The sequence below is a fragment of the Heteronotia binoei genome, chromosome 9 (assembly GCF_032191835.1).
Source record: "Heteronotia binoei isolate CCM8104 ecotype False Entrance Well chromosome 9, APGP_CSIRO_Hbin_v1, whole genome shotgun sequence".
Taxonomy (NCBI): domain Eukaryota; kingdom Metazoa; phylum Chordata; class Lepidosauria; order Squamata; family Gekkonidae; genus Heteronotia; species Heteronotia binoei.
This window is the reverse complement of record NC_083231.1, coordinates 20427926-20453556: the sequence shown is the minus strand read 5'-3', so window position 1 is coordinate 20453556 and position 25631 is coordinate 20427926. Positions and strand designations below refer to the sequence as shown.

Below are 25631 nucleotides of genomic sequence, written 5' to 3'. Positions count from 1 at the left end.
TGACTCCATCAAAAATCCATAAGATCAATCAAAAAATGAGTGCAGAGTGTTGGACGTCATGTGGGGAGGATGGTACTTACATTCATAATTAGTGGTATTATAAGTTCACAAGTAGTTTTTGGAGCAAAATTAGAGCTAAGATCATAAAATCATAACTGGCTATCCTAGTTCCTTTTAGGCCTGAGACAATGCTACTTAATGTCTGGCCTGATTAAAAAAAAATTAAGTCTCTCTTAATCCTCTAAGAGTTTAGAGGGCTCTTAGCACAGGGCCTACTGTAAGCTCCAGGACGATTGGCTACATCAGGGGGCTGTAGCCTAATATGCAAAGGAGCTCCTGCTAAAAAAGAAAAAAGCCCTGGAAAGAAGGGATAATAAATTGAAGCCCAGCCTAGATGTGATAGAAGTACTGTTGGTTCTGACTGGTGGTTCCGCTTCTCTGGAAAGATCAAGTTCACAGCTTAAGGATATTTTTAGAGGCAGCTTTGAAAATGGAGGTTCAAGTGGCATGCCAGTTTGGTGTAGTGGTTAAGTGTGCGAACTCTTATCTGGGAGAACCGGGTTTGATTCCCCACTCCTCCACTTGCACCTGCTGGCATGGCCTTGGGTCAGCCATAGTTCTGGCAGAGGTTGTCCTTGAAAGGGCAGCTGCTGTGAGAGCCCTCTCCAGCCCCACCCACCTCACAGGGTGTCTGTTGTGGGGGAGGAAGGTAAAGGAGATTGTGAGCCGCTCTAAGATTCTTCGGAGTGGAGGGCGGGATATAAATCCAATATCATCTTCTTCTTCGTGCATTATATACAGCATCTTTCTTCAGCTTTATTTAGTGTGGCTGGGGAAGAGATGATCTGACCACAGCTGCTTGAGACTGTGCCATCCTTCATCATTCCAATACTGAAAAACCTTCGCTGGCTCCAGGATTTCTGTGCTGCTTTTAACCTAAATGGTCTACAACTAGGGTATCTGCCTTCTGCGATATGAACCTGTCCTTGACAATCTTCTAAGGCCATTGTCAAGGTGTGTCCACCTTCAGGAATAAAGTGAGTATTTACTGGCATGAGGACTTTTTATGTAGCAGTGACCTACTCTGGCACTCTCTATCTAGGTCAGTCCAAGCTCTGCTCACAACCTGAGTTTGATCCTGGTGGAAGCTGGGTTCAGGTAGCCGGCTCCAAGTTGACTTAGCCTTCCATCCTCCTGGGGTCAGTAAAATAGGTACCCAGCTTGCTGGGGGTAAAGTGTAGATGACTGGGGAAGGCAATGGCTAACCATAAAAAGTCTGCCATGAAAACATCGTGATGCAACGTCACACCAGAGTCGGAAACGACTGGTGCTTGCACAGGGGGCTATCTTTACTTTTTAACCTTTACTTAGGATTGCTTATCTGGTCACAGCACTGTTACCATTTCAGTGCAAAGCCAAGTCTGGCTCACTCCACATTTTAACAATAATCAATTTCCACTGTGTTTTTTTTAGCAGGAACTCATTTGCATATTAGGCCACACACCCCTGATGTAGCCAATCCTCCGAGAGCTTACAGGGCTCTTAGTACAGGGCCTACTGTAAGCTCCAGGAGGATTGGCTACATCAGAGGGTGTGTGGCCTAATATGCAAAGGAGCTCCTGCTATGAAAAAAGCCCTGGTCATTAGAACTGGTTCTACTGCAGCTTTAGCACCTGGATCATTCAGAATACTGCTGTGCCTTGATATTGCTTGCTTTTGAAACCATTTTGGCTCCAGTGTGTTACTGCTATGCCTTGAGCATTCAAGTCATGATTCCAAAGTAGAGGAACCCCATGCAGATGGGAGCCAGAAGGAACCTTCCTACAACATCTACAAGTCTCAAAGCTTTTTCAAAATGCAGCTTGCAGAGGATCTATGTGACTAAGAACATAAGAACGTAAGAGAAGCCGTGTTGGATCAGGCCAGTGGCCCATCCAGTCCAACACTCTGTGTCACACAGTGGCCAAAAACCCCCAGGTGCCATCAGGAGGTCCCTCAGCGGGGCTAGGACACTAGAAGCCCTCCCACTGTTGCCCCTCCCAAATCCTGTCAATGACAATGCTTTTTAAAACTGCTGCTGGGATCTGAGTATCTATTGCTGATTAATTTTATTTTGTATCGCTATTCAGGTGGTCGGCACTTGTAAAATTAATGCTGTGAATTGTTTTGGTAAGTGGAAATGATAAATATTCTATAGAAAACTGCTGGACTTAAAAGAGGTTAGTCCATTTTTCCTCCAGGGAGCATGCAACCATTCCGGTTGGTTGGTGTAAATGACTATTCAACATTCTGCAGGAAGTAAAAAGCTTTAATTGTTTCCTAAGCTTTTGCTGCCACCCAGGGATGAAATGAATGACAGCTTTGTTTTGAGAGCCAGATTTCTTTGCAGGCTGCTCAAAGCTGGCTGCTGCGGAGGCTAATGAAATGCTTTTGTTCGTCAAAGATGTTCCTTCTAGCAGCCTTTAAGATCATCTTAAGACAGGGGTGGCCAAACTTGCTTAATGTAAGAGGCACATAGAATAAATGACAGATGATTGAGAGAAGGAAGGAAGGAAGGAAGGAAGGAAGGAAGGAAGGAAGGAAGGAAGGAAGGAAGGAAGGAAGGAAGGAAGGAAGGAAGGAACCTTTGTTGTTCATGCCCATCTGTGTCTTGTCTGTCAAGTCAAAAATCTAAGAAGCAAGAGGTCTCTATCAGTGTTTCTTCTGAGTTAGCGTGAGCTAGCTCACAGTTTTTTTTACTCTCCAGCTCACACATTTTTGTCTTAGCTCAGGAAGGATGACCCAGGGCACACTAATTTATGCAGCAGCTCACAATTTTAATGCCAGGAGCTCACAAAATAGATATTTTGCTCACAGCTCCACAGCTTAGAGGGGGTATTGGTCTCTATTTACCTCACATGGAAGTACAGCCCTAGTCTAGCAGGTTTGCAAGCAAGAAACCTTAAGGAACACAGAACTTTTATGTTACCAATCTTTAATTTAAAGCTTGTGTTCCCCTTTTTATTTGATTGTGGGCAGTGGGGATAGAGTGAGTGCCCCAGTAAGAGTGAGGAAGGCAGTAAAGGGATACAATCTCAAAAATGACAGAATGATCTTGGTCCATATTCAAGACAAACCATTCAATATCACAGTAATACAAGTCTATGCCCCAACCACTGATGCAGAAGAGGCTGAAGTGGACCAGTTCTATGAAGATCTACAACACCTTCTAGAATTAACACCAAAAAAAGATGTCCTCCTCATCATAGGGGACTGGAATGCCAAAGTAGGAAGTCAAAAGGTAACTGGAACAACTGACAAGTTTGGCCTTGGAGAACAAAATGAAGCCGGGAAAAGGCTAATAGAGTTTTGTCAAGAGAACAAGCTGGTCATAGTGAACACCCTCTTCCAACAACCTAAAAGGCAACTTTATACGTGGACATCACCTGATGGGCAACACAGAAATCAGATTGATTGTATACTCTGCAGTCAAAGATGGAGAGGCTCCTTATAGTCAGCAAAAACAAGACCTGGAGCTGAATGCGGCTCAGATAATGAGCTACTCATCGCAAAATTCAGGCTTAAACTGAAGAAAACTGGGGAAGTCATTAAGCCATTCAGGTTTGACCTTGATCACATCCCTTCTGAATATACAGTGGAGGTGAAGAATAGATTTAAGGAACTAGAGTTGATAGACAGAGTGCCTGAAGAACTATGGATGGAGGTTCGTGACATTGTACAGCAGGCAGCAATCAGCACCATCCCAAAGAAAAAGAAATGCAAGAAAGCAAAGTGGCTGTCTGATGAGGCTTTACAAAGAGCTGAGGAAAGAAGGAAAGCGAAAGGCAAAGGTGAAAAGGAAAGATTCACCCAACTGAATGCAGATTTCCAGAGAACAGCAAGGAGAGATAAGGGGGGCTTCCTGAAGGAACAATGCAAAGCAATAGAGGAAAATAATAGAATGGGAAGGACAAGAGATCTATTCAAGAAAATTGGAGAAATCAAGGGAACATTTCGTGCAAAGATGGCCATGATAAAGGACAAAAATGGTAGGGACCTAACAGAAGCGGAAGAGATCAGGAAGAGGTGGCAAGAATACACAGAAGAATTATACAAGAAGGATCTCAATGTCCCAGACAGCCATGACAGTGAAATCGATGACCTTGAGCCAGACATCCTGGAGAGTGAAGTCAAATGGACTTTAGAAAGCATTACTAACAACAAAGCGAGCGGAGATGATGGTATCCCAGTTGAGCTATGCAAAGTCCTAAAAGATGATGCTGTTAAAGTGATGCACACATTATGTCAACAAATTTGGAAAACACAGCAGTGGCCACAGGATTGGAAAAGATCAGTCCTAACGGAAATCAACCCAGACTGTTCACTGGAAGGTCAGATGCTGAAGCTGAAGCTCAAATACTTTGGCCACCAAATGAGAAGGGAGCACTCACTGGAGAAGATCCTGATGCTAGGAAAGACAGAAGGCAAAAGAAGAAGGGGACGGCAAAAGATGGGATGGCTGGACAGCGTTACTGATGTAACAAACATGAATTTGAGCAGACTTTGGAGGATGGTGGAAGACAGGAGGGCCTGGCGTGACTTTGTCCATGGGGTTGCAAAAAGTCGGGCTTGACTGTGCGACTGAACAACAACAACAACAGTGGGGATATAAATAATCTATTTGAGAGGCCAGCATAGGAGACAAAATATTCTTCAGTCCAGAAGGCAATTTCTTCAGAACTTTCCTGCTCCCCCCTCACCCCAGAGCTTTCGCAGAAGTCTTCCACAAACTCATTATTTGTGACATATGAATGTAGGCACCGTAATAAATGGAGGTTAGTTTCCAAGTCTGGTGTAGTGGTTAAGTGCATGGACTCTTATCTGGGAGAACTGGGTTTGATTCCCCACTCCTCCACTTGCACCTGCTGGAATGGCCTTGGGTCAGCCATAGCTTTCGTAGTAGTTGTCCTTGAAAGGGCAGCTTCTGTGAGAGCTCTCTCAGTCCCACCTACCTCACAGGATGTCTGTTGTGGGGGAAGAAGATATAGGAGATTGTGAGCCACTCTGAGATTCGGAGTGGAGGGCAGGATATAAATCCAATATCATCAAGTTAAATGTTGGTTAAAAATCCCAACTACTGGGAAGGATGCTCATTTTGTAATTTGGGCATCGTCATGACTAATCGGTATTATATTGAATGCTGTGGATTGCTAGAACAAATGTGTTCTTCTGTATCAGTCCTCTCTACATGGCTACACAATAATCATGCCTTCCCTCCCTCCCCTCCCATTGAACAATATAATTCCCATGGATGAATTCAAACATCTTTCAAGGTTACCTTTACATGCATCGTAGCACAGGAACTGAAAACTGACGCAGGGAAGTCGAATGACATTCTGGGATCCATGCTTAGTTTGCGTGACAGGCCTTTCCTTGGAATGGTGAGTGTTTCCAGCTTTAAACATGAAACCACAGAAAAGGTACCGAGCTGGCTGGTTTTGATCTCTGCAAATGTCCCCTACGTGAAGCAAAAGAATGAAAGTTGCCATAACAATGCTCCAGTACAATACATAAACCATGCATTTTGTGTTATCTGTTTGGGATTCTCTTGCTGGATGTCTTGCCGGAAGACTTGGTGCAAGGGTCACCAACATAATGCCCGTGGACACCAAGGTGCCTGCCAACACCTTTTCTGGTGCCCACCAAAATGTTTTTTGGGAAATGGGTGGGGCTAGGCAGGCCTTTTGCTCAGCTAGGCTTTTGATTGGCTATTGGAGATTTGATTGACTGAGCAGAATTTTTGTTTTAAAATATTGCTTTGGCAGCAGCACAGGGATATGCATGGCGTTACTGAAGTTAAGCTGTGGGAATCGTTTTATGGCTGGCTCTGCCTCCTATAGCAGCCATTTTGGGCAGCTGGGGTCATTTTGTAGAAAAAGAGGTGCTGGAGCTCATTAGCACAACTCATTTGCATATGCCACTTACACCCTGACATCATCGGAAGGGGTACGAAATCATATCAGCTTAGCATCTGCCTTAAAATGTTTCTTGCACTATAACAGTCATAATAAAACCTTACTCCCATCATACTTTTAAAGTTACTTTCTCCTGTGCGGCCACAATGGCATGATGACAATTTCCATCTGTTTGCTTTATATGTTTTGGTTATTTCCCCATTTTTTGTGGGGAAAAAAAATATTAGAAAGTTTGTCAGTTGTGGGCAAAATTCTCACAGGGGGTTTGAACAATGTAGCCCAGAAACAAGTATTGAGGAAGGGGGTTAAGAAAGAAAGAGTACAATAAAATTTAGAGGTTCCAAAGCTCTGCTCCTGTGAGCACCTGCCCAAAATGAGGCCTGGTGGCAGCCATTTTGTTGCTTTCACCACATGCTGTCAGAATGCCAAATGACACTGCAGACATGAAAAGGTTGGGGGGGCTCCTGAGTTAGTGGAATGGTGGAGGTGGGCTGGGGAATAATGTGAATGGAAAATTGAAGGACATTCTCTTCATTACATTAACCATACAGAAACAACGACTAAGTATTTCCATTATATCTTTCCACACCATTGCTGTAAAACATAGTATGAATCATGGTTCTTCTTGGCTGCGTGAAGAGTTTTCGTACCAGTGCTGAATTTTTTTTATAGCACCTGGCACTGAAATGGAAACTCTTCATGTGGATTTCAAGAACCATGTGATAAAGGAAGAGATAGGAAGATATACATTATGAACGTACTATCGATTTGTTGTTCCATGTTCTGTACAGTACAACTGTCACCAGGGCTTTTTTTGTAGCAGGAACTCCTTTGCATATTAGGCCACACCCTCCTGATATAGCCAATCCTCCTGCAGCTTACATTAGATTTTGTACGAAGAACCCTGTAAGCTCTTGGAGGATTGGCTGCATCAGGGGTGTGTGGCCTCATATGCAAAGGAGTTCCTGCTACAAAGAAAGCCCTGATTGTCACACTGTAGTTCAGGGGATGTGATGGTTCTGATTTTCAACAAATTCAACATTCTGTTTTTTAAATAAGTTCATCTAAAGCCTCCAGCAAATTCATGCAAAGCTCTCAGCATTGTTCCTAAAACATTTGTTGTAGAATGTGAAAGTTGACCAACCTTGTGGTTTCCTTGGTGCCCTTCAAAAGAAACGGGAGTTAAATAACTTGACTGAAAGTTCTCATCAGTCACTTTCACCATAATGTCTTTGTACATTCCTCGGTAGCGGGAGTTAAATGGGATTGCGATGGTCACTGGAGGAATCACGATGGGCCCATCTTGCAGGAACTCAGCACTGATGACATTGCTGACCAATTCTTCAGCATCATCTACCACCAGGGAACTTAAATCATTAACATCCTTGATTACTAAGTTTTCTAGAATGGCACAGGGGGCTGTAATGCAACAGGCTACTTCGGGCTCACTAATGTCATTCGCTTGCACAAGAAATCTGCAGACAAAAACATAACATTGTCCATAATTGCAATGGATGGAGTGAATCCGTAGTTTAAAAAATGCAATCCCAGTTATCCACTTTTGTAAAGCACAGGGAAGAGGATCATGAATAATACATTTAGAAAAGGTTAGCAGATTTCCAGTCAAAAGCATATAATAAGTAGGGCAGGCTTTAATCTTGAACAGCCTCATCTAGGGCGCTTCCACATTCTCATTTTTTGTCACTTGTGTATCCCTGTTGTTTTGGAGTCTTGCCTTTTCACACATGTTCAAGTACCTGAAGGGCTGTCAGAGGATGGTGTGGAATTGTTTCCTGTGGCCCCAGAAGGTAGGACCAGGGCCAATGGGTTGAAATTGAATCAGAAGAGTTTGCAGCTCTTCCTGACCGTTAGAGCGGTTCCTCAGTGGAACAGGCTTCCTCGGGAGGTGGTGGGCTCTCCCTCCTTCCTTGGAGGTTTGTAAACAGAGGCTAGATGGCCATCTGACAGCAATGAAGATCCTGTGAATTTAGGGGGAGGTATTTGTGTGTTTCCTGCATTGTGCAGGGGGTTGGACTAGATGACCCTGGAGGTCCCTTCCAACTCTACGATTCTGTCTTTTGCTCCCCCTAGTGGTTGTTTCAATATTACATTGCTGTATGTCTGGCATATTTTCATGTCTGATATACAGCAGTGTAATATCACATTGACCATTAGGGGGAGCCAAATACTTGTGAAAAAGAAGAAGTCTGAATAGGGACACACAAGCGATGAATATGAGAATGCGGAAGAGTCCCAGTTGGCAGCGCTCATACTCAGAATTAGTGTATATAAAAATCCTAGCTGGTGAAGGAACTGAGTAACTGGGTGCTAGCTAGCTGTAGGATTCCCTTGCATGGTCCAACAGTCTTGGCTGTGCTTGCGTAGTCCTTTAAAAAAAAATTAATGCAAGGCTCAGCATTGAATTGTAGTATTTATTAAAAAATCTGGAAAACTGCACGGAGGGTTCTTTGTTGGTGGTGTGTTTAATAGAAAAGCTAATTGCTTCACAGATCCATAACAATAAGAAGCCACTACATGTACAGCTCTGCTCCAGTGATCTCCAAACAGTTGACTGAATCATAGAACTTCCATCTACAGTGATTTGTATCGAATTGCATTTTCCTCCCACCTTGTCTAGCCCACCTGCCAAGATCTGTCTCACGAGCCCTGCTCTCTAGGCCCCACCTTCAGAGGTGAGGCAGGTGGCAATCCGAGGCAGGGCCTTTTCAGTAGCGGCACCTCACTTATGGACTGCCCTTCCCTTGAGACTTAACTACATTCCTTTCTTTTCAGTGCCAGGCTGAAATGTTTCCATCCACCCAGGCTTTAAGTTAAGGGGTTGTTCTTCCAGTACTATTTTAGTACGGAAAGTGTAAGCTGTTGGTGGTCTGTTTTGCTGATCTTGGTTTTGATGTTGGGTTGGGTTTTAATGCTGGATTTTGTTTTTATTACTTTTGTTTTGTAAGTTGCTTTGGGCAGGAGGGACGCAGCATTAAATTTTTCTGACCACATAAAGTCCTGTCCCGACTGCCCCAGGTTGTGGGTAAAATCCCATCTCCCATGGCTTCCTGTAAGATATGTTAAGGCACTGCTCAGTAACCCAGGATCCTGCTTGTGACTTGATATCATGAGGAAATATAAAAAAAACAAGGATCCTACATAGGGTCAAACCTCTGCAAATCCTTATAGGCTGTCAGATGTGCCAGTGTAAAGAACATAGTTCTTTATCTTCGGGACTGCCTCTCCCCATACGAACCCCCCCAGGCTCTGAGGTCTGCTGCTCAACATCTCCTCATACTCCCTGGTCCTAAGGATGCCCAGCTGGCTTCAATGAGGGCCAGGGTCTTTTTGGTCTGGGCCCCTACCTGGTGGAATGAGCTCCTGCTGGAGATCCAGGCCCTGCAGGACTTATCAAGGTTTCACAGGACCTGTAAGATGGAGCTCTTCCACCAGGCTTTTAATTAATCCAGTGGGCATCCTTGAAAGTCATCACTTCCCCCAGCATTTCACCATTATGGGGTTATGATAGGTTGTTAGCCATCAGCCGCATGCTGTTTACCGCCTATGCCTGTAAGATTGTTGGCTGTGCCGCTCCTGTTTTGTAACGCCTGTTTTTGTATTATTTTAACTCCATTGTTTTATTGTTGTAAGCCGCCCTGAGCCTGACTGTGGGATAGAGTGGGATATAAATCTAAAAATTAAACTAGATTTAATTAAATGGTTTTAGTTCTATTGTAGCACGAGTTCCCGGGATTTTTAAGTACGGCATTAGTTTTTATTCATGCCTTATTTGCCGGAACCTAAGGGGTCATTTTGCTGGCATGACAGCACTTCCATTGGTGAAGGAAGAGAGGGTGGTTTTTGACAATTCTCCCCTCTCACAGGAGACTCCCTCAATTTGCCCCATTTTTCTTTGCCCCCGACAGCAAAATTTTGAGTGGCTCAGTGTTCTCCTGCAGAAGAGGGAAGGCAGGGAACTCATGGTCTGCATGGGGACTGTAATATGGAGAACGGGTTTTGATTTCCTACTCTTCCACATGAGGCCTGTTGGATGACCTTGAGCCAGTCACAGTTTTTCAGAGCTCTCTCAACTCCATTTACAAGGGGAGGGGAAGGGAAGGCAATTGTAAAAAGCCTCTTTGAAACTCCATAAGGTAGAGAAAAAAAATCAGGGTATAAAAACCAACTTTTCTTCGGCATTGATGATGCTTTGGACCCAACCTTATGTCATCAGTGGTTTGTTATGTATGACCTTGACTGTATCTTCCAGGGGTGGAATTCTAGCAGGAGCTTACAGGGCTCTTAGTACAGGGCCTACTGTAAGCTCCAGGAGGATTGGCTACATCAGGGGTGTGTGGCCTAATATGCAAAGGAGCTCCTGCTAGAATTCTACCCCTGGTATCTTCATGATGGAGAGGGAAATATGCTTTAAAAACTTTGTTTGTTCTTACTCTTTCATCATCCAATCACTTTGACTGTCTTCATCCTCCAACCTCCCAGCAAACAGGTTAGTGGTATTGTTTGGATCAATGTCTTCTAACCCCGTAGATCCACATTCACCTTCCTGATTGCTCTGGCCGCTTTTATGACTTTTCTTCTTTGGGTTGACGTCTTTCTCCTTCCTGTTTCTTTTGGCTTTCCGTCGGCGCTTCCCATTTCCTGCCTGCTTGGGGACTTCCTTGCTCTCCACCGTTTTTTCTAGATTGAGAATTTTCTCTAGCTGCTGCCTGGGTATATTTTCCAGCTTTTTGGATGCAGTTATATCTCCCTCATTGTTTCCTGGAATGTCTTCCAGATCTATGTTTTCTGAGGGTTTCTTACTTGAAGGTCTCACTGCAGGAGAAACTTTTCTGTTGTCTGTGTTTGCCACTGCTTCATTTTCTGTGAATGGTGGATATTTTTGATTTGGTCCAGATACCTTTTCATTTAGGGACAGAACAGTTTCAATGTCCACAGCTTCATTTTCTGTTAGCTGGGCTCTGTTTTCCTCACCATGAGTTGAGAAAGGTTCATGGTACGGCTGACTTACGCATGGCAGCATTTGCACATCACTGAATGTCTCTTTTTCATCTTCCTGCTCCGTCTTCCCAGGTATACATGGGAGAACCTGGACTTTCTCCATTTTTTTATAGTTCATTTCAAGAAGTTTATCCTGGGCCTCTCCAAGGTGTCCGAGAGTATGCAATATGTTTTTCCTGAATTCCAGAAGCCAATCGGAGAGGCTGCTTCTCTCTGGAGAAGAAGAAGAAGCAAATAAAGATTCCTTTAAAACCTTTTTATTTTTAATGGTTCAGAACATTCTTCAGTATAGCTTGGCCAAAGATCATGACGCCCATAAGTCATAACATAGGATGTTACAATACAGCAATAGAGAAAACATTTCACCAGGCCAAACAAACGCAGAAAAAAATTGCTAACATAAAGCACATTATTTATATCACTGACTTACAGTCAATACTCCCTCTAAGCTGTGGAGTCTTGTGAGTGTAAGGTCTACTTTGTGAGCTACTGGCATTAAAGTTGTGAGCGAGCAATTTGGCTAGTGCATAAATTAGTTTGCTCTGGGACCGTCCTTCCTGAGCTAAGATAAAAATGTGTGAGCCGGAGGCTAAAAAACTGAGGTAGCTCACACTAGCTCAGCTTAGAGGGAACACTGCTTACAGTATTTTATAGATCCAAAAGAGTTAGCCTTGTTAGTCTGTAGCTGCAAAATAGTAAAGGGGCCAGTAGCACCTTTAAGTAATAAATTTTATTATAGCATAAGCTTTTGAGAGACACAGCTCTCTTTGTCAGACACATCTGACAAAGAGAACTGTGTGTCTCGAAAGCTTATGTTGGAATAAAATTTGTTAGTCTTAAAAGTGCTACTGGACTCTTTACAGTTTTACAGTATTTTATATAACTTGCAATATTAAAAGTCTACTTTAGAAAGTTATACCTTAATCTTTCAGGGTATCTGACAAATCTCATATGAGCCAACATGTGATAAAAAAGTGATCCCCCCCCCCCTTTGTAGTTATTTACACAAGAGGAATTTGGTGCGGCTTCAATTTGTTTTTTAAATTTTTCATACCTTATCATATCAAGTATTTATGGCAGGTGCAAGTGTCTTGTCCCAGATTTTAGCTATTTGCCCATATGGAGCTAAACCCAGCAAGGTTATTCCTGGAAAAGCATCGAGACATATCCTGTAAGCCCCAGTATAATTACACTTGGGAAGCTCTGTATTTTCTTTGCTTTCCTCCCCTTGGGCAATGCATTGTTTGTACCTTGAGTGAAGAAGCATGTAGGCACTTATGTACGTACAGGGACAGAATTCTAGCAGCAGCTTCTTTGCATATTAGGCCACACACCCCTGATGTAGCCAATCCTTCAGAAGCTTACAGGGCTCTTTTTTGTAAGCTCTTGGAGGATTGGCTACATCAGGGGTGTGTGGCCTAATATGCAAAGGAGCTAGAATTCTACCCCTGTGTAATGTACTGAGTGACGAGATTTGTTGAAGGCAACATGCTTTATTAGCGAGTACATCACAAGGCAAGGCAATGCAGGCTGGGTCCTGATTATATACATACCCCGGAACAACCCTCAATCTGGCCAGGTCCAATCCTGGCCAGTTAAACTTCCCGCCACAGATCTTGATTGATGGAGCGTATTTGCGGAGCTACATCTGGAGACCAGTGGACTTTCACTGGTCACCTCCGTAGCATCCGCTGTGTTGTAATTTCGGGACTGAAATGCAAGACACAACACCCTGTGTACGTATGAACATGTGATACTGACTTATGCCAAGTTTGACCAATCAGGCTGAGAATTGTCTTCTCTGGACTGGCAGCTTCTTGCCAGAAACTTAGGCAAAGGTATTTGGAAATACCTGAGGCCTTTACTAGAGATGCCTGGAATTGAACTGGGGATGTTCTCCATGCAAATCGTGTGACATAGGAATTCTTCTGCTGAGCATCGGAGTCTTTCTTTTATAGTGGTTTTGATCAGGGCTTTGTTTGTAGGAAAAGCCCAGCAGGGACTCATTTGCATATTAGACCACACCCCCTAATGTCAAGCCAGCTGTAACTGCATTCCCGCTCAATTAAAAAAGCCTTAGTTTTTATGCTGCAGCTATGTAGCGAGTTTGTAGTTTTTATGGTTTCAGTTTGGGTCCAGAAGAGGAGTTTGTCCAGAAAATGTCCTCTTGGGAGGTGAAAACTGCATAAAAGCCTGTACGCTTATAGAGTCATTTGAATGCAACCGTTGTTACCAGGTATATATATGCAACAGGAAAAGGCTGTGAAGCAGCAGAATAGACCGTTCCAGTTAGGACTGCTGGTGTCGGACTATACCATTCTAATTTCTCCCTATGCAAAATAACTCCTTTCAAGATAAAGTGGATAATCCCTGCATGTTAATTTCTTGGCCGAGATCTGATTACATGCCGGAATCAGACAAAGGGCTTTGCTAAAGGGCTAGAACACTTTCCCTATGAAGAAAGGTTGAAACGCTTAGGGCTCTTTAGCGTGGAGAAACGTCGACTGCAGGGTGACATGATAGAGGTTTACAAGATAATGCATGGGATGGAGAAAGTAGAGAAAGAAGTACTTTTCTCCCTTTCTCACAATACAAGAACTCGTGGGCACTCAATGAAATTGCTGAGCAGACAGGTTAAAACGGATAAAAGGAAGTACTTCTTCACCCAAAGGGTGATTAACATGTGGAATTCACTGCCACAGGAGATGGTGGCGGCCACAAGCATAGCCACCTTCAAGAGGCAGTTAGATAAAAATATGGAGCAGAGGTCCATCAGTGGCTATTAGTGTGTGTGTGTGTGTGTGTATATATATATTTTTGGCCGCTGTGTGACACAGAATGTTGGACTGGATGGGCCATTGGCCTGATCTAACATGGCTTCTCTTATGTTCTTATGCTATCAGCTGTCGGATAAAACTAGGTATTTTCCAGGCTGATTCCACAGGCTTTTCATTAAGAGATGGGAACCATCAGAAAGGTTCAGGAGCTGCGCTCCTGTGAGCTCCTGCTGAATCTGAGGCCTCATCCCATCTCTTACTGAAAAGCCTGTGAAAAGCCTGGAAAATACCTAGTTTTATCTGACAGCTGATAGTGAAAGCCTTTGTCTGATTCCGGCATGTAATCAGATCTCGGCCAAGAAATTAACATGCAGGGGGTTACCCATTTTATCTTGAATGGATAGAACGGGAAGAGGGAGAGAGACTTGCAAATGGTCGCCCAATGAGATGCACAGTTGTCTTAAATTTGGCAGTTAAAGTCTACCTGCAAGCATTTCTCAAGAACCCACTGCAAAGAATCTTGCAAAAAGGGAGCTACCTGGGTCCAGCTCTTCGCTGCTTCTCAGTTGAAGCCGCTCTTCCTATACTGCTGTCCTCTGCTATTAGACTGGTTGCCATTCACAGTTTAGGTAGCACGTATGGTCATTATGTTATCAGTAGCTAAGGGGTCGGTCAAACATCTGGGCACATGCCGAGCTGCACGGCTGAAATCCATTAACAGAGTTGCCAGTCTCCAGGCGGACCGGAGAACTGCTAATGTCATTTAGGAAACTGACAAGCAGACATACGCATAGCATTGAGCTGAGCGTTGGTTCCAGACAATTGAAATAAGCGTGTCAGACTAAGGTCATCGCAAACGAAACATGCGGAACACCGGAAGTATGTCACTTTTGCTTTGGAAGAAATATATCAGCACCTTCCCAAATAATCATTATGAAGCTTCGTCTCTTTTATTGTGGACTTCTTGCGTCATGAAATTGTTGTAACATTGTCTCTCTTTGGACTCTTGATTGCAAAGTGCATCTGTGCATCACCAATATGCAGTTGCAATGCGTTTCCTTAATCATTGGAGGATTATAATTCTGTTGAACCAGCTGTTTTGGGTAGTGACATTCAATAGAATCTTATATTATCAGCAATTGGTGTTGAATAATTTTTTATTCATGGAGAATAACTGTTATATTTTTACATGATTATCTCCAGGACTTCAATCTCCAGGTGGAGCCTGGCCATCTCCCGCTTGATCTCCAGACAACCGAGATCAGTTCCCCTGAAGAAAATGGTTGCTTTGGAGGGTGGACTCCAGGGCTTTTTTTGTAGTGGAAATTCCTTTGCATATTAGGCCACACCCCTGATGTAGCCACTCCTCCAAGAACTTACAGTAGGCCCTGTACTAAGAGCCCTGTAAGCTCTTGGAGGAGTGGCTACATCAGGGGTGTGTGGTCTAATATGCAAAGGAGTTCCTGCTACAAAAAAACCCCTGTTGGACGCACTGGCACTGTGTCTCACTGAGATTTTTCTTATGCTCAAACCCTGCTGTCTCCAGGCTTCACCCCCCCCCCTCCAAAAAAAATGTCCAGGTATTTCCCAACCTGGAGCTATTTGTTAACCCTAAATCTTCTCATTGAAATTTATTGGATAGGACTGGTGGCCTGTGACCATGCTAAAAAAAAAAAAAAAAAGGTAAAGGTAGTCCCCTGTGCAAGCACCAGTCGTTTCCGACTCTGGGTTGATGCTGCTTTCACAGCGTTTTCACGGCCTACTTTTAATGGCGTGGTTTGCCATTGCCTTCCCCAGTCATCTCCACTTTCCCCCCAGCAAGCTGGGTCCTCATTTTACCAACCTTGAAAGGATGGAAGGCTGAGTCAACCTGGAGCCGGCTACCTGAAAACCCAGCTTCTGACGTGGATCGAACTCAGGTCATGAGCAGAGCTTAGGACTGCAATACTGCAGCTTTAACACTCTGCACCACAGGGCTCATACTCCTAGAAGTAAGGGGAGACACAAACTGAATAAGGGGAAGAAAACTGGCTTTCAAATGGCTGGTCCCAAATATGGATATGACTTTGACTTCTGGGTCAGGTAGTGGATATACTAACGATGACTGGTAAGAGTTGGGCAAAAATGACAAATGTTACAGTTACCATCTTTACCCCAATCCTGAATCCAGATTGGGAAATTTCTGGAGATTTGGGGGAGGTGCCTGGTGTCATGGGCTCCCTGCCTGCACCCCAGGGCATGACACCTGGGGACAGAGGAATTTTGTGGGGGGGCTCAGCAGTGATATGGTGCCATAGGTCCTACTCTCCAAAGCTTCTATTTTCTCCAGGGGAACTGGTTTCTGTAGCCTGGAAGTCATAATATCAGGAAGATCTCCAGACTCAACAAGGTCTTCTCAGCTGGTGCCAGTGAACATAGTATTGAGACATTTGAGTCTATTTGTAAATGTACTAAAGGAGGTGTTGTTATAAATATTTGGAGGAGGAAGAGTTTGGAGCTACCTTCCATTTGGAGTGTGATCATACTGACTGGAGTTGTCTCCAATGAAGAGTTTACCTTTACTGGAAGAAACTTTGAAGCAGGACGTCAAATCGACCTCCTGTACATTGGAACGCTACTTTGCACTGTGTGTTTTGTAGAAAATATTTTGTATTGTGATTGCTTGTGTGTATGTGAATTATTGCGAACTATGGTTCATATATAGAAGTTATGAATTTGTAGTACATCACAATTAATAAGTTTCAGTCACTATAACCCTTTGGGTTGTTTATTGTTGCATAGTCTATAGTGACTTCTCGCCTAGTTAGTATCAACTTGGAGGTTGGCAAGCCTGCTTAAGTCAGTCCCAGTTAACATAAGACTGCAAAACTTGAAATCCAAAAAACTGTGTCCAGCCCAGGCAAAAGGTATTATGGCTCAGCCCCTGACCTAGATAGCCCAGGCTAGCCCGATCTCATCAGATCTTGAAAGTTAAGCAGGATCAACCTTGGCAAGTGCTTGGATATGAGACCTCCTTGGAATACTAGAGATGGGAGGTGGGGGCAGGTTTTATTCAACCACCTCTCTGAATATCCTCCATGCCCCCAGTAGGGGTCAGTCACCAGAGATCATAATGACTTCCAGGTGGGGTTGCCAAGTCCTTCCACTTCTCAGACGGGGGACTCATTTCCGGGCATGAGGAAGTGATGTCCTCATGCCCGGAAATGACATCATTGCATCCCCTGGATCAACGGTCTAGGATTTGTGGTAAAACTCTATGGTACCACAGAGTTTTACTGTGAATCCTAGACCGTCCATGACTCAACATGCCCGACATGATGATGTCACTTCCGGAGCATGTCATGTGGCGATGGAGCTGTTTGGCGACACTACTACCAGGTTAACGAACACACACACACACACACACACTAAAAAAAACTATTGTAGCTTGTAAACTTGCTATCTCTGCTGTTTTTTTTTTTACTTTATTACGAACCTAAATGATGCTGATCCGTTGTTGGCGGGCTTTGTTCCTATAATAAATGCAGGCCCAAGAAAAATCAAAGCACCCAACCAAGAGGTAAAGATAAAAGGCAGACTATTTTATTTGGCCTGCTGAAGTATATCTTGTTCTTCATGTTGCTATAGCATTTTATCCAAGCTAATTATACAGTTCTTGGAGTATGACGTGAAACCTTCTGGTATGATGGTGTTCTGCTGGTACAGCAGTGTGACTGTGACTGAATCTTGGTATGCTGTAATTCAGAATACCACACATGGTTTAAAATTATGCCGTACTTAGCAAAACGTGAACTCCTTCAACATGTGAGGATTCCGACCGTCTGGTGTTAATTTCTATGAAACAGACTTGGGGAGAGGCCATAATTCAGTGATTGAAAGGCAGGGTGAGACTTTTCATGGGATACAAAGTGCAGGCATTTTTGCGGGGGGTGGGAGCGAGTATCAGGGGTTCTATTCTATTGGTTTAAGTTTGAATGTTTTCACTGTGATGTGCAAATCATGTGACGCCCTGAGAAAAAGTGGGGTCAAAATATTTAGATAAATATATCAAGGCTTTGAACCCAGAACATCCTAGCATCAGGCCCTGATATCTCCAATGGAAAAGAAGCACAGCTTGGAAAGATCTCAGGCTTGGAAAACTGCTGGTAGTCGAAGAAGAAGAAGAAGAAGAAGAAGAAGAAGAAGAAGAAGAAGAAGAAGAAGAAGAAGAAGAAGAGATTGGATTTACACTTCACTCTTCACTCGGAGTCTCAGAGTGGCTTACAATCTCCTTTCCCTTCCCCTCCCCGTAACAGACACCCTGTGAGGTAGGTGGGGCTGAGAGAGCTCTTTCAAGAACTGCTCTCTTTCAAGAGAGCTCTTTCAAGAACTGCTCTTGAGAGAACTGTGATTGCCTCAAGGTTACCCTGCCGGCTTTTACGCAGAGGAGTGGGGAATCAAACCCCGTTCTCCAGATTAGAGTCTGCTTCTCTTAACCACTACAACAAACTGGCTCTCTAATTGTTTTGTGCTTTTGCTCTGAACTGTTCTGTCCAAAAAGCTTGGAAGAAACTTTTGGTTTGAAGATTTTTATTCAGATTTTATAGGATGCCAAAAGAAAAAAAAAAGGAAAGGAGGGAATTAGGTAAAATCATGGCTTAGAAGACACTTATTGATTGAAGTTCCAGATACAATGTGGTTGCTTCTCTACAAATAAATTTACCTAAGTTTTGATGGGCTGTCTTGGAAGGGGTCAGGATCAACGGTTCATCCATCCCACTACAGTGCCTGACAGCAACTCTCCCAGATCTTGGGCAAAGGTCTCCACCAGCCTTTTGATTATTCTAGAGCAGGAGATTGACAACTGAGGCTGCTCCTAGCTGCATGGCCCATCTCAGGGACTGTCTTTGGTCTTGCAAGTAGGGTTGCCGAGTCCAGTTCAAGAAATATCTGGGGACTTTGAGGGTGGAGCCAGGAGACTTTGGGGGTGGAGCCAGGAGCAAGGTTGTGAGAAGCATAATTGAACTCCAAAGGGAGCTAGCCATCACACTTAAAGGGACCACACACCTTTTAAATGCCTTCCCTCCATTGGAAATAATGAAGGATAGGGGCACCTTCTTTTGGGACCCCCTGGTCCAATCCTTTTGAAACTTGGAGGGTATTTTGAGGAGAAGTACTGGATGCTTTGCTGCAAATATGCTGCATCTACCTCAAAGAACAGCTCCCCAGTGCCCCAGATAATGGTGGATCAATTTTCCATTATGCTCTATGGGAATCGGTCTCCATAGGGAATAATTGACATTTACCTCCCCCCCCACCTTTCTGATGACCCTGAAGTGGGGGGAGGGCCTCCAAACTGGGGGAATCCCCTGCCCCCCACTGCGCATAGGCAACCCTAATTGCAAGGATATAAACAGATGGTTGGGAAATCATACAGGCAAGTTCATCTGGACATGTCCTCACAAGATGTAGAGTTCTTTCAGTAAGACGCTGCTCTGTAATTTAGCAGTCTGTTTACTGACATGGTGGGAACCAAACTTTTCAAACAAAAGTTTAAACAAGAGAGAGAGAGAGAGAGTTAAAGATAGTTAAAGTTAAAGCAAAGCCCTTTTAAAAAATATTTCAGAATCATGTGAACTTCTTTGCGGCCTCTATTTTCCTTGCCTTTCTGACCTCGAAAGCCAGTTTTATAATACAATGAAAGACTGTTCCTTTCCCTCCTCTTGGCTTGCTATTTTATACACAGAAGGGGAAGGAGGGAGGTTTTATGAAGCATTTTATTGAAAAAGGAGACAGAATACTCTGAAGAATACGAACAATAACTAATAAAGATTATGCCTGGATGGTAGAGTAACCCCCCTGTAGTTTTCTTCTCATAAGAAAACTTCTCCTATCACTGCTTGAACTGTACAGTGATCCAAATTTAACTATAGTTTTTATTTATAAGTATGAGAATATAGCCTATTTTATTTTCAGCCTTTTTTGGACTGCTAGGGCACCCAAACTACATGGTTCAATACACTGCTCACCAGAAAACAGAGTTGCTAGGTCTGTGTTAGAAATACCTGGAGACTTTGAGGATGGATCTGGGAGAGGGTGGGGCTTGGGGAGGGGCCTCAGCATGGTCCAATGCTATAGAGTCGATCCTCCAAAGCAGCCACTTAAAAAAAAAAAAGCTAGGTGTACAATCTCTACCGGGCCAGCCCTATCTGCTTTCAGGGTTGCCAACATCCAGGTGGGGCCTGGAGATCTCCCGGAATCCCAACTGGCCTCTTGATTACATAAATTATTTCCCCTGGAGAAAATGGCTGCTTTGGAGGGTGGACTCTATGGCATTATTCTCTGCTGAGGTCCCTCCTCTTCCTAAACCCCGTCCTCCTCAGGATCCTCCCTTAAATCTCCAGAAACTTCTCATCCTGGAGCTGGCAACGTTATTTGACACTATCAAATTATTTGAAAAGGCATGCCCAAGAGCCATATTTTCAAGTTAATTTTTTTTCACATGTCTGGTGCTTTTTACATTCAAGTGTTTCCGTTTCATATGATGAACTAGTCCCCTGTCCACTGTATACAGAGCTCCACGCATTCCACAAAACGTTTTGCTGCAGGCTAAACATACTTAAACTTGGCCTTTTTCTGAGCAGGAATGCAATTCTGGCTGGTTTGGCACCAGCATGTGGGGCCTAAGATGCAAATGAGTTCCTGCTGGGCTTTTCCCACAAAAAAGCCCCATGTGAAACAATGGTGACATCAGGAGTGAGGCCTAATATGCAAATAACCTCTTGTTGGGCTTTTTCTATGAAAAGGCCCTATGTGAAAAAATGGTGACACCAGGAAGAAGATATTGGATTTATATCCCGCCCTCCACTTTGAATTTTAGAGTCTCAGAGTGGCTCACAATCTCCTTTATCTTCCTCCCCCCACAACAGACACCCTGTGAGGTAGGTGGGGCTGAGAGGGCTCTCACAGGAGCTGCCCTTTCAAGGACAACCTCTGCCAGAGCTATGGCTGACCCAAGGCCATTCCAGAAGATGCAAGTGGAGGAGTGGGCAACCCAGTTCCCCCAGATAAGAGTCTGCACACTTAACCACTACACCAAACTGGAGTGTGGCCTAATATGCAAATGAGTTCCTGCTGGGCTTTTTCTCCAAAAAGGCCCTGTGTGAAACAATGGTGGCACCAGGGGTGTGTGGCCTAATATACAAATGAGTTCTTGCTGGGTTTTTCTACACAAAAGCCCTGTACTTAAGTATTTATATCCTGCTTTTTCTCCCCCCAAAAGGACCAAAAATGGCTTACAACAACTACAACCAAATACAATCCCGGTAAAAGAAAAAAAAAAAAACACCAAACATGCCCAATGGTGACACCAGGGGGTTTGGCCTAATAGGCAAATTACTTCCTGCTGGGATTTCTCTACAAAAAAGCCCTGCGTGAAACAATAGTGACATCAGGGTGTGTGGCCTAACATGCAAATGAGTTCCTGCTGGGTTTTTCTACACAAAAGCCCTGTACTTAAGTATTTATATCCTGCTTTTCTCCCCCCAAAAGGACCAAAAATGGCTTACAACAACTACAACCAAATACAATCTCGGTAAAAGAAAAAAAAAAAAAACACCAAACATGCCCAAACGTGACAGGAAGAGAAATGCAAAGTTAGCTCAGCTGCTGTTGCAGGCAGTAAACCATCAAGGATCTTCCTCACTCCCCTCTTTAGTAATTCAAGCAAACTGGTATCTGTGGAAACTGTTAATGGGGAACCTGTCTACTAGAGACATCTGCAATTAGACGCCCGAAAGAAGGGTGAGAACCAGGGGTCATTTAGTAGAAAAAGAGATGCTGGAGCTCATTAGCACAACTCATTAGTGTGGCTCATTTGCATATGCCACACACCCCTGACATCACCAGAAGGTGGAACAAATTATATCAGCTCAGCATCTACCTGAAAATACGTCTTGAATTAGAATTGTCATCATAAAACTTCATGCCCATCACACATTTTAAATGAGGAAGTTTGTCAAATCTTAAGAGTTCAGCAAAATTCTCACAGGGGGTTTGAACAATGGAGCCCAGAAGCAAGTATGGGGTGGGGGGGTGGGGTAAGAAAGAAAGAGCACAATCAAATGTAGAGGTTCTGGAGCTCCTGCCCAAAATGAGGCCTGCATCTAACTTGCAGGTTTCAATATACACATGGATATTGCAGCCAAATGAAATCAAATACTCGTGTATTTAAGAAGGGACGCTGGCCACTATGCAGTAAACACACGCTTGGTTTCCAAATTCACCTTCACTTGCCTGGACTTGGAATCTGTTGCCAACCATTTTCCTGAAGCGTATTCAGCAACTGGCGAGTGTTTTGGAGACTCTCAGCCACGCTCTCCAGTTGATGGCCGAGGGCGTTGATGAGGCCCAGAAGGAGTGGAGCCAGTTGGAGAGTAGATGCCACTATTTTATCACTGTCTCGTTGGTCGCTTTGGAGAAGTTCCTCTCTTAACGTTAGGTTTTGCTGCCGGATCTGTTCCAGTATTTGGTCTGCGTTCTCCATGATGGTTTCTGTGCCCAGCTCAGAAAATAATTCTTCCAAAGGTTTATTTTTAGGGGAGGGGAAAGAGAACAGCTTCTAGAGATTCTCCTCAAGCTGCTTCTTACTAAGCATGAAAAAAAAAAATACTATGCCTTGATCTTATTGAAAAATAAGAACCATGCAAAGAAACACAGAGTTGCTGTTGACAATTAATAAGTAACTAGGTGACAAGAGGGTGGAGTGGACTTCCTGGAACAACTAGACCCACGACACAAAAAACTGGCTCTTCATTGGAACTCATCCGGTATGAGAGCAAAACCCTTCCAGAGCTCCAGAGAAGCCAGGCCACTTCCAGCTTTAGAGGCCTCTAGCTGTACTTTAAAAAACCCAGTCATGATACAATAAAACACAAATACTGCATCAAAAACGAGAGTGAAGCAAGCAGGGACGCTCTTGCAGCTTTTTTGGAGCAGGAATGCACAAGAAAGCAGTTCCGGATGGCTTGGTGTCAGGTGCTCTGGCCTAATGTGCAAATGAGTTCTTTTTGGGCCTTTTCTACAAAAAAGCCCTGTGTGAAATAATGGTGACATCAATGGGTGTGGCCTTCTATGCAAATGAGTTCCTGCTGGGCTTTTTCTACAAAGAAAACTCTGTCCAAAACAATGGTGATGACAGGGGGTGTGACCTAATATGCAAATGAGTTTCTGCTGGGCTTTTTCTACCCCAAAAGCCCTGCTCTTAGTCATTTTCAAGCCAGGGTAAAAATACAGGATGTGAGCCCAAAAGCAATGCTACTAGAGCCTTTTTTCTGGGAGCAGGAACGCAGTTCGGGCTGCCTTGGTGTCATAGGGTGTGGCCTAATATGCAAATGAGTTCCCACTGGGCTTTTGCTACGAAAATGCCCTGCGTGAAACAATGGTGATGCCAGAGAGTGTGGCCTAATATGCAAATGCGTTCCCGCTGGGCTTTTTCCTACAAAATGCCCTGTGTGGAACAATGGTGATGTCAGGGTGTGTGGCCTAATATGCAAATGAGTTCCTGCTGAGCTTTTTCTAGGTTTGCCTAAGTAGCTTTTGAATGTGTAAGGGATGCTATATGTGCATTTAAATCACAGGGGCATATTGAGTTGCAGATAACTGGGAGGAGAAGGAAATACAGCTCAGGAATGTGCCAAGCAGCCCAAGAGTTTGTGCTGGGCTGGATCCCTTTGTTTAGCATGTAAAATCTGTGTATCATCAGAACGCTGTAGAAATGCCTCGCTAAGGTCAGCAACAGCCTATTCAAATTAATTTCAAAAATGGGCAATTGTATTTTCTTGTACTTTAAAAAAAAAACCCAAGAAGCAATCTTCACCATGATGCTAACACAGCAACTCAGAAGAAAAGGATGCTATCACATAATAAAATCTTTGGAGTGTTCAAAGCGGCCAGCTGATATTTTCAGATCCAAGAACAACCTGGGAACAGGGTTAGCTTGTAGAACTGTGTTGTCTCTTTTCCAATATCGGGATTGCATCAGGTTCGTGAAATGCAATTTCCTTTCCGATTTCAGTCAGATTCCTTTTTGGCTTGGGCTTTCCTGCAGTATGGGAGAATGTACAGTGTGCTAGCACTTTCAAATGGTCAGAGCAGGGAATTCTTTATTAGACCTGATAAACCAAGTTTCCTCGTTTCCACAAAAGTGCGGAGAAACATGCGTAAACTGCAAGTGTAAAAATAATCTTCTCTGCACAAAACTTTCTATGAATTTGAGACAAAATATACATCAGCTCATGCCAGATTTTAAAGAAGAGGAAATTTACATGAATGCTAAAGACACTTTCCTGGGAGTAAGTAGGTAAGTCCCATTGAAGAACCAGCACAGCCTGTAACTTCACAAGTCAAAGCGGGTGAGATTCGTTCTGTTCTGTTTCAAAGTCCTGCTTCTTACCTTTAAGACCCTAAATGGCTCGGGGCCTCCACCCATATGTGTGCATCCTCCAAAGCGAAGAGCCTTCTCTCAAACCCTGCTGAGTACCCCGCCTTCACAGGGCAGGTGGATGGAGACCAGAGACAGGGCTTTTTCAGTGGTGGCACCCTGGGGTCGTTTTGTTAAAAAAAAGGTGGCAGGGCTCATTAGCATAACTCATTAGCATATGCCACCTCCCCAGCCATAAGCAACCTGACACAAGAAAGGAGAGCCCCAGGTGAGTGAAGCCTGCTTGGGCTGACTAGAGATCCAGCCAGCCTAAGCAGGCCTTGCTCTCCTGGGGCTTTCCTGGGCCGCCCCCCAGTCAAAAGGCCAGCATGCCACCTGCCGCCCAAAATCACATAAGAAGTGGAGAAAGGTTGGTGCAGGCTTCTCCAGGGGTTAATGAAGGCTGCTGGGGGTGTGGCAAAGCTCCTGGTGGCTGGCTGGCTGCCCGCTCTTTTAATCTGGGGATTGTTATGCAGCTGCACCTACTATTCAATGGACAAGATAGGTGGGGAGGAAGAGGGGGAACCATCAGAAAGGTTCAGGTGCTGTGTTCCTGTGAGCTTCTGCTGAATCTGAGACTTGGTGGCATCTCACCTTTGGAATGCCGTCCCCTATGAGGCTTGCCTGATGCCCATCCTACTTTCACTTTAAGCACCAGGCTAAAGCATTCCTTTTTACATAGGGGTTGCCAACCTCTAGGTGGTTTCTTAGCAAATCACGAAGCTACAGTGTACAGGTTGAGCAACCACAAAATAAACAACACTGTAGCTTACTTAAACTAGCGTGTTATAAATGTTAATCACTCGCACGTGCACTCCACAATATAAAGTTGCATTTCCAGAGCTGTAATTCAAGTCCAGAATGCAAAAAAGAAGTCCATGTAGAAGTCTCTAGTCAGTTTCCAAAACTCTGGTCAATTTTCAGTAGTGTTCCTTTGAGCTCTTGGCTCTGGATAAGTGATGACACCTCTCCTGGGTTTAAATTGGACATCTTTCAAGAGATTCTCCCTTCTTTAAATCACCATCATTAGAACTCGGACTGTCTGGATCACTGGTTGGACTCATGCCTCTGTGAAATTGTATCTTGAGCAGTGGTTCCAAATGTAGTGATGGTGGTTTGAAGAAGGGAGAGCCTCTTGAAACAGGTGCAGTTTAAGAAGAAGAAGAATTGCAGATTTATACCCCGCCCTTCTCTCTGAATCAGAGACTCAGAGCGGCTTACAATCTCCTATATCTTCTCCCCCCCACAACAGAAACCCCTGTGAGGTGGGTGGGGCTGAGAGAGCTCTCACAGCAGCTGCCCTTTCAAGGACAACCTCTGCCAGAGCTATGGCTAACCCAAGGCCATTCCAGCAGGTGCAAGTGGAGGAATGGGGAATCAAACCTGGTTTTCCCAGATAAGAGTCCACACACTTAACCACTA

The 25631-nt window shown here is 44.1% G+C and overlaps 1 protein-coding gene across 1 annotated transcript in view; it reads right to left on the bottom strand.

Moving 5' to 3' along the window:
* Nucleotides 1-22274, bottom strand: part of DTHD1 (death domain containing 1) — a 43578-nt gene extending 21304 nt beyond the window's left edge. Inside the window, exons 1-4 of the mRNA XM_060247355.1 lie at nucleotides 22025-22274; nucleotides 10406-11186; nucleotides 7099-7429; nucleotides 5318-5497 (exon numbers count right to left, since the gene is read on the bottom strand). Of these exons, the coding sequence (XP_060103338.1) occupies nucleotides 5318-5497; nucleotides 7099-7429; nucleotides 10406-11186; nucleotides 22025-22274 (1542 nt within the window). The remainder of the gene's footprint in view (nucleotides 1-5317; nucleotides 5498-7098; nucleotides 7430-10405; nucleotides 11187-22024) is intronic.
* Nucleotides 22275-25631: the final 3357 nt, after the last annotated feature.